Source organism: Rana temporaria, chromosome 2, assembly GCF_905171775.1.
Source record: "Rana temporaria chromosome 2, aRanTem1.1, whole genome shotgun sequence".
In the NCBI taxonomy this organism is placed as follows: domain Eukaryota; kingdom Metazoa; phylum Chordata; class Amphibia; order Anura; family Ranidae; genus Rana; species Rana temporaria.
In genome coordinates, this window is record NC_053490.1 from 204690693 (window position 1) to 204708103 (window position 17411).

Consider the following 17411-nt stretch of genomic DNA (forward strand, 5'->3'; position numbering starts at 1 on the left):
TCCAGTTGTTCAGGAACTACAATTCCCATCATGCCTAGTCATGTCTGTGAATGTCAGAGTTTTACAATGCCTCATGGGATGTGTAGTTCTGCAACAGCTGAACAGGGGAGAGCGGAGAAAAGACAGGGCGGTCCCTGCACAGTGTGCGGGGACCGCCCCGCCATCTGCCGGCTCAGGGGGGATCAACGGAGCGATCCCTGTTGAGCAAGCGGAGGTTCACGGGGCGGATCATTATTGATCCGCCCCGTGTAAAAGGGGCCTTACACAGTGGGGTGGTTTGCCGCCAGCAAACCGACCTGAAACAGCGGCTGCTGTTTCTTCAAGGGCTTTCACATTGGAGCAGTGCGCTAGCAGGACCGCTCCAAAAGTCCTGCTAGCCGCATCTTTGGAGCTCCTTCCCATGGAAAGCAATGGGAAACCACGGCTATACCACCAGCAATGCGCCTCTGCAGAGGCGCATTGCGGGCGGTATTAACCCTTTTTCGGCCGCTAGCGGGGGGTAAAACAGCACTGCACTGAAAATAGCGGCGCTTTACCGCCACCGCACCTCCCACCCCAGTGTGAAAGAGGCCTTAGTGGTTTAAATGTGTTAGTTTTTGTAGCACTGAGTTAAAGGACTCTGGGGAAGGAGGATTGTGGATGCCTTTGGCATCCTCGTCTTAGATGATAGAGGACTTTGTCCCAGCACCAATATCACCCAAGCAACCCATAATGATTAGTACAGCTTCAAAATAAAAGTACCTTTTGGTATGGCTCTTCTATGACAGATATCAGCTGCCAAAGGAGGGCATAATACATACACTGGAAAGCAGGCAGCAAAAGCTACACAAAAAACAGAGAATGGAGAAAGGCGGTTATACAAATGCGACTTATTTCTATGGTTGGTACTGTTTGTTTTAGCTATTCAAGTATAATTGATGTGTGATATTAGCTTAGTATTCTGTTAATATCCACAATCAGTTTGTCATTGTAATCATGAAGTGACACTTCTGTAAATACTCATTATTTAAAAACTTCCCAAACTGTATCTCAAATAAATATCTATGCATTTTACCTGTACTGGTAATCTTTGTTGCTCCATATCAAACTCGAATAATTTAAATGCCTTCTGGAACAGATCCCACTGACTAAGGTTATGAGCACTGTAAGGTAAGGTAAGGTAAGAGGCAAAGAGTAAGGTAAGAGGCAAAACATAATATTTATCCAAAGAACTATTTTAGTGTGTGTTCAAAGACTATCACTGTGTAATCTTTCAAAAATACTGCAAATGAAAAGAATACAAGTGTTTTCCAGTACAGCTGTCTTAACAATGAACAGTGTTAAGTAGGAAGGGATTTTCCTGTGTTCCCCCATTTACGGTGCACATACTACACTGACATTACTTATGGGATAAAAGTAATAAAGTATCTCCTTTCCACTACATCACCCTTTATGAAACTCTAAACAACTGACATTATTATTTTATTATTAAATATTATGGTGGATCATACAAAGAGATTATGTCCATTCTCAAGATAAGGTTGGGTGTATTACATTATAATGGTGGTATGACTCACTTGTGAAATGCTGCAAGTCTTTTCAGTGTGCAGGACATGGGGTGCACATCTTTTGTAGTCAGAGGCTTTTCTCCCTGAAAGAATATATACATAACACAATACTACAATACTAAACATAAATCAACTAAACATACATCACGAGTTAGTTCATTTTAAGGAGCCTTTAGTAAAACTGATAGATAAACATGTAGAACTTTTAGAAAATATCCAAAGTACAGTATCAATTAATTGATTTAAAAGTTACAGAAGTATACAAAAATGTCAGCACATCTAACCTTGTGTCCAGTATACACACAGAAGAATGCTAAAAAAAGATGCCTTTATGTCTCCTCAAAGCTGAACTCTGGGCACAAGTGCACTATTTAATTATATTCCTCAACAGCCAAAAAGGTTATAAATCAATTTCCTGTGCACCAAATGCCTTTGTAAGCAAATATATTACCTCGTTGTGGTGACATCATCACTAGTTGCACATAAGTTGTGCAGACAGCAGAGATTTCCTCTCATTTCTTGTTATGTCCCCAGAACAGGAAGTGAATGGATGTCTCCATTGTAACATATACATCAATTTTTTTTTTTTTTTTACAGGGTCTTAATTGTTGCCTACTCTATACAAAACTAAGTTTTGGCAATACACTTTAACTCAGAAAGTCCCATTTATTTTTATCCATTCAATATAAGGATTCTTTAATCCACGGCAACTATATTTCATAGAGCTCCTCATGTGTATAGTGGATGTAACTGCTCCCTGTCTCTGTCTCTGTCTCTCTCTCTCTCCTTCTCCCTGCTGTACCACCAATCACATTTAGGGCCCTTTCACACGGAGCGGATTCGTATTGATCCGCCCCGTGTGTGTCCGTCGGCTCAGCGGGGATCATCCGTAAATCCCTGCTGAGCTGTCGGCGGACAGGGCGGTCCCCGCACACTGTGCAGAGACCGCCCTGTCTTTCCTCCGCTCTCCCCTATGGGGAATCGGATAAATACGGACCGTGTGTCCGTATTCATCCGATCCGTTCCGCCAGACGGAAGAAAAATAGGGTTTTCTTCCGTCCGCAAAAGCAGATCTTTGCGGACGCGGATCTTTGCGGACGTTAGCGGATGCATAATCCGCTAACGTCTGCAATCCCACAGGGATACATTACAAGTCCGTTTACGGACTTGTTAAAAACGGACTGTTTGTCCGTACATGTGAAAGGGCCCTTAGACTTACAATGCAGGATTAGTAGCTCTGAATTCTTAATACTGACTTTTTATGCAAGGGACAGTGAGAAGCCTACAGTAGGTGTGTTTGGAAATACTGAGTACAGCCTCTCCTGCATTACAAACAAGCAAATAAAAGCTGTGCTGAGATCACCAACTACATACTACAGTAAATGCCTGAAGCAAAAACTGAACCCCTGGGCAGGCAGGATGATTCCCTGCTTACATTTCAAGGCTACATTTTTCATTTGACAGCTTGTACAACCTTACATGTACAAACACAGGGCGATTAAATAAGCATGTCTGATACTTTTTCTGGTATTAAAGCCAGATTAGAAAGCCTATGCCAAATTCACGAAAGCTTTTCATCAGTCTTCTTACTATTTCTAGAAAGTGTGACAATTTCAGGCAGCTGACACTATTACATTCTGCCACTATGGCTGCAACAAAACTAAGAAATACTGACATATTGGTGATATATTTTTATATATATATATATATATATATATATATATATAGATAGATAGATAGATAGATAGATAGATAGATAGATAGATAGATAGATAGATAGATAGATAGATATAGATATACACTGCTCAAAAAATTAAAGGAACACTTTTGAATCAGAACTCCTGGGATATTGATCTGGTCAGTTAAGTAGCAGAGGGGGAGGGGTGTATACAGAGGGGGTTGTTAATCAGTTTCAGCTGCTTTGCTGTTAATCGAAATTAACAACAGGTGCACTAGATGGGCAACAATGAGACGACCTCCAAAACAGGAATGGTTTTTCAGGTGGAGGTGTCTGACATTGTTTTTTCCCTACTCATCTCGTTTTGCATTTGGCTAGGGTCAGTGTCACTATTGGTAGCACAAGGCGATACTTGGACCTTATAAAGGTTGCACAGGCAGTCCAACTCCTCCAGGATGGCACATCAATACGTGTCATTGCCAGAAGGTTTGCCGTGTCTCCCAGCACAGTTTCAAGAGCATGGAGGAGATTCCAGGAGACATGCAGTTACACTAGGAGAGCTGGACAGAGCCGTAGAAGGTCCTTAACCCATCAGCAGGACCGGTATCTGCTCCTTTGTGCAAGGAGGAACAGGATGAGCACTGCCAGCAGGCCACTTGTGTGAATGTCTCTGATCAAACAATCAGAAACAGACTTCATGGGGGTGGCCTGAGGGCCCGATGTCCTCTAGTGTGCTCTATGCTCACTGCCGGACACTGTGGAGCTCGATTGGCATTTTCCATTGAACACCAGAATTGGCAGGTCAGGACACCATTCGCAGGCTAGGACACCATTCGTCTTCTCATTAGGAGCATGCCCTGATGTTGTAAGGCATGCAAACAAGCACTTGGGGCTATACAAACTACTGAGGACCATTTTGAGTTGTTGCAATGAAATTTCAGCAAAATGGACTAGCTTGCTGCATAATTTTTTCACTTTGATTTTCGGGGTGTCTATGATTTCAGCCCTCTGTAGGTGGATAATTTTTATTTCCATCAAATGATGTGCCATTCTTTTATTCCTAACACATTACCCAGTCCATATCAGCATAGTTATCCAGCATGAGATTTTTGCCCGTTGAGATCTGATATGTTTTCAAAGTGTTCCTTTTATTTTTTTGAACAGTGTATATACATACATACCTATACACACACACACTGTATGTATATATATATATATTTATTTATCTTTGAAACCCTTCAGCCGAGATGGATAAGAACCACGTAAACACGCAAGACTTACAACATGAAATAGATCTGAAGTGTGCCCTGGTCTGCTGGTCGGTATACCAAAAAAAGGGGCATACCCAAAATAAGTAATAGATGCTTGTGGAGAGAAATGAACTGACAAATGCCCTGAAAAGGCCACCATACTGGCCTTCTTATTTATGGTTGAAGCCCTTCAACCGGGGATGAATGTGGACCAAATAAACACGCCACAAGACTTACAACATGAAATAGACCTGAAGTGTGCCCTGGTCTGCTATACCAAAAAAGGGGGCAAAAACATTCAGGTAGGGGTGAAAGCTCTTTATTGGTTTAGTGTTATTTACTGAGCAAGTTTGGTAAATACTTGCAACATTTCTACCTGAGGATTCGGGATGTACTGGGAAAAACAGGTGGAATTTCACCTGCCTAATCTCTTGATGATATGGTCTGGAACCCCGTGATGAGATGCGGCCGAGGCGGCTCCAATTCATAAGGAGTGTCCAGATTACCAGCTGGGGTTGAGGCCTAGGTTGCACAGGAGGATCCTGACGTGCTTGATGACGACGAAGAACAAAGAATGTATGAATGTAACCAACATGAATCGGCTCGGGGATTGTGCGCAACAAACTGAGCCACGAGTTCCCTCAATGAACTGTCGCTCCCCAGTGCCGGCAGCACTCATGCAGCCACAGACCATGATACTCCCACCACCATGCTTGACTGTAGGCAAGACACTTTGTACTCCTCACCTGGTTGCCGCCACACACGCTTGACACCCTCTGAAGTTTATAATAAAATATTATATATATATATATATATATATACACACACCCACACACACATAGTATGTGTGGTGGTCACATGTTAGGAAGCCGGTCCCCCCAGCTATTGATCTCAAAAAGTAACCCAGAATGAAAGCTGTCTGCGACAGCTCGGTCCTTGTGCTGAAAGCATTCAGTGAGTTCGCTCTCAGCACATAAACAACGGATAACCATCAGTGTATATAGTATGTGTGGCATGTGGGCATGAAAGCTCATCCTTTTATCACCATATACAGTATGTGTCGCGCGGTCAAAAGGGGCTAAAGCACAACAGCAAGAAATAACAGAAAGATTATAAAAAATAAAAAAAAATAAAGAAAATAGAAATTGTATAAGCCATTTAACCCAAACTAACCTTGAGATAATATAGCACTACTAAAACTAGCCCTATAACTTACCTCCTGCAGAATATCATCCAGCATTTGGCTGAAATTGTCAAAGAGATGGTCAATCATTTGTCTTTTGGAAAGGCTGACCACACTAAGGATTTCCAGGTTCTCTTTACTCAGGCTGCTGTATGTCTTAGAACAGATTTCAAGCACCCCTGCATCTGAATGATTAACAGCTATGTGTTCCATGTGCTTTAACAAAGCCTCCAAATTCTGTAAAACAATTTGCTGTTATGAGATATTCATTTTTTTTAGGAATTAATCTTTACACATCAGTGAACTGAGGCACAAACATGTGCAATACAAGTATAGTGACTTTCCACACTGTTTTCCACCATTTTAGCAGTGTCACACCCAGCCCAGCTTCAAGGTCTACAAATTAGTACAGGTTTTAAGAATCTGAATATTTAAAGTGGCTGTAAACCTCAGACATGAAATATGAACAGAGCATATCCCTCTATAGTGTGTACTTGTCTCAGTTAAGAGCACTAAGTGTAATTTCTGTCCGCTGATTCGTTCCTCTGCTATCAGCATGAATCGCTTCTGACAAGTTTTCCTGTCACCAAGAAAAAAAAGGTGACAGGGGAGGGATTTCCAGCTGATTGACAGCCTCAGGTCTGTTCCTGTGTGGAGGGGGGGGTCTCTTTCCTCCAATCAGCTCTCAGAGCTCTCCTCACTGAGCTTCATGGAGTGTAATTTCAGCTCTCTGACCCCTTTTTTCTGAACCCTCAAAATGGATGTAGGAGAAGAGAAGACTGCAGATAGACAGGTAGAAGTTATGTAGGAGGATTTGTTTAATCTCTGAGGTCAGTCACTTCAATGGGTACATGTAAGGGATTACAACCACGTTAATGTAAATATAGACATTTTTGGAGCTACAATTAATGCAATCAAAGATCAAGTGGCCATATCATCAGATTTCCACTGGCAATTTTGTGTACCTTTTCCATATGTGTTTCGGAATAAAGCTCCATATCAAAATATTGTGGGATTTGAAGGAGGTTTATTATTTTAGCAGGATCTGATGAAAACTGTAAATACAATCAGACACAAGTAGAATGCATGAGAAATATTATTAAATAATAGTAAATGCATGCCAGAAAAAGAGGCCCAACTAACAGAGAACAATGCTTCACAGGAACTGCTATGCACCTTATGGCAAATATGACATAACACCTAATTGGCAGGTGTAAGCCAAAGCCAAGCTCTAACTCATCTTTGCAAATATGCACAGGCAGAACATACACAAATCAAACACCATATTTAGGTAATGAGTTTTTACTTGTAAGTACATAAACACATATGGGGAAATTAACATAAACTGGCTTAGACTAAATCAGGTATAGCCATCCACTGCTCTCACAAAAACATGCTTCAGCTTGCCTTGCATCCCCTATGACCGTATTAAGGTATGTACACCAGCAACTAACTTTCTAAGAAAGAATAATTTTTTTTTTTAATATGCACTTTTCTCGGACTGAATCTCTAAATGCTTGAATAATCTGTTGAGAACCCCATATACTGTGCAAAGGCGTCCCACGTTGCTCTGGTGTAACTTGAGCGACTAATGTGTTAGTTCTCATGTGTTACCTTTGCCAGCAGCAAGGGAATGGTGGCTGCAAAATGTTCAGTAATCCTGTGTCTGTCTTCCAGTTGAGCTTTCTTTTCCTTGGCTGAGAGAACCTAACAGAGAGCAACAAATATTTGCACACAATATTTCTATGCATTTCACATGTGTTCTATATATACAATGTAACATGCAAGAGGCATCAAATTTGAGTCCCCATATTGTAAATGTAACATAATCCAAGTGATAAAAGCATAATGGAGATCAGACCACAAGAAGGCAAGCACTATATTTAGGTTTGCAGCTGTTTGTATCTAATGATAAGTCTGAGAAATACACTGAATATTCAGCATAAGCTAGGGCAACAGATGAATGTGGCACAGCACATGTTCCACTTCTTCTTCATGCTATTCAGAAAATATGCATAATGAGGTCACTCTGCTAGGGTTATACAACCAGTGCTGCTAAATGAACTTTGTATGAACAGACCTTTCTGCCTGCTCCTCTGCCTATAGGTGGATGGCCCTCCATTGCTTCTCGAACAGTTGCTAGTATTAGTTCCACCAGAAGGTTTTCTTGTGTCACATTTAAACCTGAAAAAGAAGCCATTTGAAAAGACATATATCTTATTATGCTGAACAATACGAAAGGAGGACCTGGGTTTCATTCCACATAACTCAACATTCAACTCACTAACTTTTAAAGCCACTCTGTCGCCAGCTAGCCCGTAAAAGTGAAGCCAATCATCACTACAGCTGATGCTGGAATCTTCAGCATTTAACAGGTCTGGGTGTGTCGGATGCCTGCATCTTTCTTCTGCACGCTTTGGTTCCATCTGCAGGCTACTACTATATTACTAGTGTGTTCCTGCAGCTCTAAAGAGAAACAGCAGCGGAGCAGCCCCCAGCAGAACTGTCAGATGCTGGAAATTTCAGAATGGAGAGTATTTGTGCAAAAAGAGCAAAGACTGGGCCTTATAATATGCACATTAAAAGCCAATGCATAGTAAACAATGAAGATAGTACACTGAGATGAGCACGCACAGCTCAGTGTACAATCTAAGCTTATGGTGGTGCCCAGATTAAAGTGATCATAAAGGATCACTTTTTATTTTTTTTAAATAACAAACATGTCATACCTAACTGTTCTGTGCATTGCAGCCCTGATTCCCCTCTTTTTGGGTCCCCCACCAGCGCTCCTGGCTCCTCCTCCTGTCAAGTGCCCCCATAGCAAGCCACTTGCTATGGGGCACTAGTGCATGCTCGCTCCTGAGCCAGCTCTGTGTGTCACGGCACAGTGTTCTCTGCATTCAGGGTATACCCACTGTTACCTGAATGCAGTCAATGTGAATATCTTCTACATGAGGCATGTTTTGAAGATATTCACAGTATTAACAGATAAGCCTTATGATAAGCTTACCTGTAGGTACAAGTGTATAAAAAGGGTTAACTATCACTTTAAAGTTTATACTTGTGCTAAGCTTCAGGCTAGTGAACTGCCTTTTTGTAAGTTTCATGCAAGTACCAATTTCAGATCCTGAAATCAAGTTCAGATCCCATTTCTGCACTTCCCTTCTGGCTGGCTGGTATAATTATGGACCGATAGGTGAGGTGCAGGAGGTTTCGAAGCTTCAGGGCAACCTGGATGCTTTTAAAATAACTAAAGGTGCATTCAGCCACCTCTGGGCATCAGTATTTAACAGATACTGGAAATTTACTGGCCTTTTGTATTATAATATTACATGGACAAGTGTTATTTTTTTAAACCCAACCCTGCATTTGTTCTTTCAGATACTCAAATAATGAATTTTGAGAAAACGGAATGCACAATCCTGCCTAGCTGCTACTGGTCATATACTACAGTGATACCCCAGGTCACGGACGTTTCTGTTCACGAACAACTCAGTTCGGGAACAGAAGAGTATACAAAAATTTATATTGGTACGCGAACTCCGCTTCAGTTCACAAATCATGAGGCATCCACCCTGCTCTGACACATGGTCGCGACTTCCTGTAGGTGAGATTGCGGTCACAGAGAGCCTCTGATTGTGTACTGTTTGGTGTGCTTTTTAGCACATACTGTACTTTACTGTACATCCATGTGCACACTTTCTGTAAAGCTTTTTTTGTGTGCTTTTTATCACATACTGTATTGTACCAGACATCCAGTATGGCTCAAAAGAAAATTCAGAGAAAGTATGGTGGTTAAGAAGAAAGTTCGGAGCAGTATGAAGGTGACAAGACTGTTCAGAGCAAGCATGTTGTTGAAAAGAAAGTGCAGAGCGATAATGAAGGTGATAAGAATGTGCAGAGCAGTAATGCAGGTGACAAGAATGTGCAGAGCGGTAATGAAGGTGACAAGAACGGGCCTTCCTTCATGCCAGAAGTCGTCTCAAGCAAGATTAGTATTAGTTTTCCCTCTCTTCATACTGTACTGTACTTTGTTTTTCATATTTTTGTTCAAAAACAAAACAAAAAAAGTTCAGAACGAATTAACCTGATTTACATTGGTATTTACATTGAACCCTATGGGAAAATTTGCCTTGGTTCGTGACCAATTCGGTTTGTGACCAGAGTCGTGGAACAAATTAAGTTTGTGAACTAAGGTATCACTGCATATCATTTTTTGTGTCCCCCTTGGGGGTACATGTTCTGTTCCTTGAAAAGTAAACCTGAATATATTGTTTCTTAACAATGGCATTAGATTGACTGGTATATATTGCCTTGTTTTTTCCTGACATTGTTGGATACTGCTTTAAAAAGAAAAAGTAATACACATATTTTTCATTAATTGTGAGTTGTCAGGTGTTGACATTCCCGAAACTCAAGGGCCCTTATTCCATAACTCACATGTTTTTTCCTTATCTTGCAGGAGGATGGATGTCATACATTGCCAATCCTTTAGAAATCCTGGTGTGCAATCCCAAAGACTGTCAACAAGGTATGTCATGTGCTCATGCAACTGAACAGGAAAGAGATTTTTACTCATTAGTAACTTAAAAACATCAATTACTTCTCTAAACAGTAAGAATGGCCTTACAACATAACCTCATAGTTTTTCTCATTTGATGTTCTTATTAGAAGAACATTTTCAAAAATGACAGGTATCAAAGATGGGCTACAATTTATTTTTTACTTCCCAGCCTTGGAAGTCTCTTTTATGTTGTTCAGCTGTACCTGATTTTGTTTTTAGATTTCCTTGCCTTTTTTTATGGAATTGTTGATGGCTACCTGAAATCAAATTACACTAGCTGCCGTTTTTCCTTTTTTTCTTTTTTCTTGTTCTTGGTTTATGCCTTCCATCAGATCTACAAAGTGCCTCCCCTTCCTTACCTTAACATTGTACCATGTTTCAGAGTATGCACTATTCCCTTCCAACATTGTCATCCCTTTGCTGACTTTGTTTTTGACTGTGTTAGAAAGCTGTTGAACTTGTATCTGTATTTGATGGATGTGACCTTTCCTGCCTGTTTTGTAATACACTTTTGTGAATAAAGTGAATTATAAAAAAAACAATGCTAACTGATTGTTGTCTGCAGAAGAAGGGAGCACAGGATATTATCAGATCACATGATTTCTGGCTAAATGAACAGCTATTTTTTTTTCTTGTTGCGCTTGTCGAACAGATATAACAAAATGCTTTCAACGTTATGTTTAGCAGACCATAGGAGAGCAAATAAGGAAAATTTACTGTTCAAGTTTTTTATTTCAGCTAATGTCAGCAAGCTTATGAGCCAAGCTTTAACAATAGTGGCCCAGATTCAAGTAGAATCGCGCAATATTTGCGTGGGCAAAGAGCAAATTTTTTTCTCTGCGCCCACGCAAATATTGCGCTTTGCCCGCGATTCACGGAGCAGTTGCTCCGTAAATTGCGCGGGCAATATGCTAAGCAGCCGGGCGCAAGGCTGCCTAATGTAAATGATCCCGCCGGGGGCGGGAATCATTTAAATTAGGCGCGCTCCCGCGCCGAGCGAACAGCGCATGCTCCGTCGGGAAACTTTCCCGACGTGCATTGCGGCAAATGACGTCGCAAGGACGTCATTTGCTTGTAAGTGAACGTGAATGGCGTCCAGCGCCATTCACGGTTCACTTACGTAAACGACGTGAAATTTGAACGTCGCGAGCGGGAGGCGCAGCTATACTTTAGCATTGGCTGCGCCTGCTATTAGCAGGAGCAGCCTTATGCTAAAGGCGCCGTACGGAAACTCCGTACCTTGCGTGAGAAGGGCCCGCGCAACTTTTGTGAATCGGTGGTAGTATGCAATTTGCATACTATACGCCGATCACAATGGCCGCGCCCCCTAGCGGCCAACGCAAGAATGCAGCCTGGGATGTGAAGGCATAAGGAGGCTTATAGAAAGGAAAAAAAAGTGCGCTTACCAAAAAAAACAAATAGTGAACAAGCTGCTGACTCGAAAATGTTATACTAACATAAAATCTGATACAAAAAAATGGAGTAGCGCTGAATAAATTGGAATGAAGGCCTTCAAAGGACAGAAGGCTATGTGAAAGAACAATGTCAATCAAAATTGTGTGGTACACATGAGTGAAGACAATTAATTAATAGTCCAAGTGAAAATCAGGTTTGGAGCGTGACACCCCAATGTGAAATAGAAGAGTGAAGTCTGGCTCCAATATGGAAAATACGACTTGCTGACCCTTACCACAAAGGAAGATCCTAGCGGACCTATTCAAGCTGAAATCACTGGGTATGCTGAAGTAGAACTTGTCTGTATATACAGTCCCTCCAGGGGTCACCTATAAGGAGGCTTATGTCTGTCACATCCTAGGCTGCAGTCGGTGTAACGAGGTTCCTGAATCAGGAGCACTCGTTACACCGGAGCAAGTAAGCCCTTGCGCCGCGCAACCTATGGTTGCGCGGGCGCAAGTGCTTCTTGAATCTGGGCCAGTATGTTTTGCTGGTATTTTGTAATTGTCTGTTGTTCAGATTAAGGACTTATGACCATGGGTACTTGTAATAAAGTTTGAAGTATGGCACAAACTCTTCACCATAACGTTTGGATAACTGGGCATGACCACCGGTTATAGAAAAAGGTGCCAGGCTCAGTACCATTTGTGCTCTTCTAGTGGGAAAATAGTACCAAACTTGTTATCCAATTTTTTTTTAAACTGTTCAATAGAATATTTAAGCTTACTCCCATCTGTCTAATGGGATGTAAAAATGTATTTGTTAGGGACATTACAGTGTATGTAAACCCTTCCAACAAATTTCTTCTATTTGCCTTTTGGTCTGTTTAATATAGCAAGAATTGTGTTATATCTGATGGATAAATACCTAATAGTTCTGCCAGAAATCTAGTGAGCTAAAAACATCCTCTACTCTCTTGCCGCATACACACCATCACTTTATGTGATGAAAAAAAATGACACTTTCTGTGAAGTAAAAAATGACGTTTTTGAAACTTCAATTTTCAAAGACGAAGTTGCCTACACACCATCGTTTTCTCACAATGTTCTTGCAAAGTGAGGTTACGTTCCACCACGTTTTACCATTGAAGCTTGCTTCATAAGTAGCTTCTGGGCATGCGTGGATGAAAAAAACGTCTTAGAAAACGACGTTTTTTGCTACACACGGTCAATTTCTGTGAAGTAAAAAGTGCACTTTTGAAAAACGACACATAAAATTGAAGCATGCGACGTTTTCCCCCACACACAGTCAATTAAAGTGACGTTTTTAAAAACGTCATTTTTTTTCATCACATAAAGTGATGGTGTGTACGCGGCATCTGTCTCTGCTGACTGTTATCAGTTCGCACTGCTCCCAGTTCTCTCTATGGACCACAGAACACCCCATCCTATACTACTGGGATGAAGAGAGAGGAGGTGTTCTGTAGTCCATACTTCCTGTCCTGTCAGTGTGACAACACTGCGCCTTATAGATACAATACAGTGAGTGTGTGTTGTCACCTTAGAACAGGAAGTGTGTTACTGTCAGGATCACCAGGCAAAAATAAAGGGGGGGGGATCTCTAAAAACAATGCAGTCATCACATCTATAGACTGGTAAGCTGCAATATTTAAAAAAAATGTTCTAAGGTTAGATAAACGTTAACAACTTTGATACAAGCCACATTTCAAAGTTTTTACATTTTCATTGGAAATATCTCTCCAGCTTTTATGTTGCACAGAGAATTCTGCTCCAGAACAGTACTAATGTTTTCCATATTCAGATAATTTTTTCTGCACTCAGCTGTTACCTGCTTCCTACTTTCAGGAGCCATGTGTCATTTCTTGGGCCTTGTACACATCTCTGCCTCACAACTTGTCACTAATGTAGAAATATACCAAGTGGAAGCAGAGATGGTATTTTCACTCATTAGAGTTATATGTAGCTGAGAAAATCACATAACAAAACACTGTTCAGTAGTGAACAATGTGGAAATATTATGCATAATAATGAATAATTTGCTTTTTATTTCAATGTGAGATGTTTGAACACCACTCTTTTACTACATGACACTAAAGCATGCCAAAGATGAGTCATTTTCTTTTCTTTCAACCAGTAGGTTGAACACAAATATGACTTGATTCCCCCGTCCACACTCTTGATGTGGATGGGGGAATCCTTCCTGCTGAGCCTTTTATTCTGGCAGTGGGTAGACTTCCCCTCTTTATACTGATCAGCACTGCCACCGATCAATTAGGGAAACTCCAACAGGGTGGTTGTACAGACGATGATCAGTAGATCAACTTCTGCACAATAAGCCTGCCCATGCATGGATTGCAATTCAGCCAGTCCCTTCTGAACCAACCAAATAAGACCAATTTATGGCTGGCTTAACCCTGAAAGCAGTTCATGAACAGAAATGTACCAAAACCTACTTTTGAATACTGCAAAAATCCCTCATTCTCCCCAGGTGCTCCCCCACCCCACCCAGACTTATTTTCTTTCTTACATAATGGGTCTTCTTTTCAACTATTACCTATTTACAGAGCTATGTCTACTCATCTGTACACGAATAGTGGCTTTAGAATTATATCATACCTCAATTTCGAGGAAGAAATCCAGCAGCTTCCTTAACAGCCTTACATTGTTCTCAGATCCTTTTGTCTTCTGTGAACTTACTCCTGGGATCAAATACCTGTAATTCATATAAGGTAGTGAATCTGATATTCACCAAACATTTTCTGCAGATTAATCTTCTAGGTGGATGTGTTTTAAATTACAGTGATTTGCTTTCTGCTTTCTTTCTTCTTGATTATACTGTATAGTACCACTTATGACAACTGGAGCAAAGGAAAAAAAGGCTGTTGTCCTTATCAACCAGTCAGGGCTTACCTTCTACTCTCTGACCTGTTCTGAGAAAATAAACAAAATGTCCAAAAAAAAGTATAAATTTTAATATATGATTTTATATATCTACCAATCAACTTCTATACAACCACCCTGTCAGGTTTTTTTCTGACTAGCCAGTGCTGCCAGCTACAGTCAGCAGTACTAATTTGTGTATTCTGGTGGCAAAGATGTTTCCACATTGTCAGGATACGAAGGCTCAGTGGAAAGGATCCCCCACACACATTGACTGTGTGGATGGGGGAATCAGGTAATTTTTTTAATTCAACCTGCTGGTTAACAATAAAAAAATAACTAATGCATGGGCTGCCTTACCTTTTTCATGATAAAATCAATAAACCTTTTTAAAACAAAGTAATTTAAAAAGATAACTGTTGTCAGTAAAGCATGCTTCCAGCAACATTTTAGCACAATTCCAGCATGCCTTAAAATAATTTGACACTTGAAAAGAAAGTAAACTGCATCCCTTGGTGGTGGTGAACTTTCTAGATCGAGGGATCCTCAATTGTGGCCCCTGACATGACCAAATGGCTGTACATAGTATTGGGCATCTCTAGTGCTACAGAAGATTAAACAACTGGTTAGAAACTGTGGACATGCCACAAGCATGGCTGCAGACTAAAGGCCTTAAGGTCATCAGTTCCATTCTGAAAATGTATTTACATCAGTATACAACTGTTTTTCACTTGTCAATTTTTTTAGCTGTTGAAGAAAATAGAGTTTTTCTTGTCTAAAAACAGATGTAAATGGAAAGGATGTAAACAGACAACATCCGTTTAGATCAGCAAAAGCGGGAAAATATGCAAACCTTTGCAGTTCTTTTCTACAGACATGAATGGACTCAGATTTAAGTGGAAGTAAACAAACATACGGCCATTTACAAACATCCTCTAATAAACATACGCTGTAATTCAGTCTGGATCTGAAAGACGGATCCAGACTGAGGGCCCTTGTGAAAGGGGTCAAACTGCGGAAGAGGTGTTTCAGGAAACTGGTGACATGTGCTTGGGGGCATGTTACATGCTGCCAGAGATCACTACCGATACTGCCCCTTTACAAACCATTGATCTCACATTTGTGCTCCATACGGTCCCCAAAAAAATTGTTGTCCCCACATTTGATGGTCCTCTCAGCAAGATCAATTATAAAAGATAAAAAAAATATACAAAACGAGATACAAGAATGGACAGCACCAAAAATAAAGTGCTCAAAAAACAAAGCAAACAAAACCAATCTAATGACTATTTTTTCCTTAATTTGTCTGCGATCTGGTTCTGGCAGTGAAATGGGGCCTCAGTTCTGAAAGTTCAGGTACTTCTGTACCTGGTGACTGTTCTTCTAATTCACATTAGGTGCTACACTTTCTCATACCTCTTTATTAACGTGGCTCCTTTATTTAACTTTAGAAATATACTCGATCATTTAGGCCTCATGCACACTGTAGGGTTCATTTACTAAAACTGGAGAGTGCAAAATCTGGTGAAGCTGTGCATGGTAGCCAATAAGCTTCTAACTTTAGCTTGTTCAATTAAGCTTTGATAAAAAAAAAATGGAAGCTGTTTGGTTTCTATGCGGAGCTGCACCAGATTTTGTACTCTCCAGCTTTGGTAAATCTACCATTGTAAGCTCTTTAGCAGCAGCACAAATGTGGTAAAAAGCAGCATTTTGCATGTGCACGTCTTGCGTCAATACATTCTATTGGGAAGAATTCTGGCCACTAAAATGCATTAACGCGGGAACGCACCTAACGTTAATGTGCATCAACGTGCATTAAAGTGGAGTTCCACCTATTTAAAAAGTCAGCAACTACAAAAAGTGTAGCTTCTGACTTTTAATAATCGGACACTCACCTGTCCCACGGAGCTCCGGGAGGAAGTGGGATCTGGATGACTCTAAAAAGAGGGTATCCACTCCCCCCCCAATGTGGCATGTCAGGGGGTCAACGCCACTTAAAGTGGAAGTTCCATTTTTGGGTGTACCTCCACTTTAAACATTTTTTTTTTCTGTCTGTAAACTCCCCTGCCTCTAAACTTCTGAAAATGTCTATAGTGTGCATGGACACATAGGCTATTATGGAGGGGAGTTAACAGGCAGAGAAAGCTTCTTTGAGCTTCAGTGTGCATGAGGCCTTAAATTAGACGAATTTTAAAAATGTAATAATTCAACTACTAAAGTCAGAACAAAATGGATTTGGCTTTTAAAGGAAGTAACTATTTTTACATTATTATTAACTATAGTAAAATTCAGGGCACAAAAATGTTTTAATTTAAATTACCTTGTGTACAGAAACTCTCCAGCTGCTGTTGCCAGTGGCCTGTGTGTAGCATATACAAACTGGTACAACATCTCACAATCTTCACTCCCAAACACATCTTCACAGTTTCTGCAAGAAGATAAACCAGACCCTATTCTGTGAGGTCAGTTTCATTCCAACACAACAAAGGACAACACATTTATTGTACAAATGCACAAATAAAGCGATTCTTTACTTTGTGTAAAGTGCTACTGGTGGTGCCAGAAGGACAACAATAGCTCTGGTACAGAGAGATTCTTTCATTCCCCGTAATAAGAAGTGATTTGGTACTTCTACTGTATATGTAGTGCTATTTAAAAATTGATCAATGAATACAAATATTAATAATACATAATGTGACTAAAGATAATAAGATGCAAACACACAAAATGTATTATTATTATTATTATTATTATTATTATTATTAAATCCAATATTTTTTCAATTATATTTTCCTTTTTATAACAGAAGAAATTCACACATTCTCTCTAAATCTAATAAAGAAAGCTATAGAAGTTGATTTACAAAACTGGAGAGTGCAAAATCTGGTGCAGCT

General features: G+C 40.4%; 1 protein-coding gene across 10 annotated transcripts in view; it reads right to left on the minus strand.

Moving 5' to 3' along the window:
• LOC120926401 (cohesin subunit SA-2-like) overlaps positions 1–17411 on the minus strand; it is a 112352-nt gene that overhangs the window by 31685 nt on the left and 63256 nt on the right. For 6 of the 10 annotated variants that reach the window (XM_040336282.1, XM_040336277.1, XM_040336274.1 and 3 more), the window contains 10 exons: positions 16838–16945; positions 14254–14350; positions 10099–10210; positions 7739–7854; positions 7273–7365; positions 6624–6713; positions 5692–5895; positions 1557–1630; positions 1055–1142; positions 742–822 (listed from right to left, as the gene is read on the minus strand). In XM_040336282.1, the coding sequence (XP_040192216.1) occupies positions 742–822; positions 1055–1142; positions 1557–1630; positions 5692–5895; positions 6624–6713; positions 7273–7365; positions 7739–7854; positions 10099–10210; positions 14254–14350; positions 16838–16945 (1063 nt within the window). The remainder of the gene's footprint in view (positions 1–741; positions 823–1054; positions 1143–1556; positions 1631–5691; positions 5896–6623; positions 6714–7272; positions 7366–7738; positions 7855–10098; positions 10211–14253; positions 14351–16837; positions 16946–17411) is intronic. The other 4 variants (XM_040336284.1, XM_040336278.1, XM_040336281.1 and 1 more) reach the window with 3 other exon arrangements.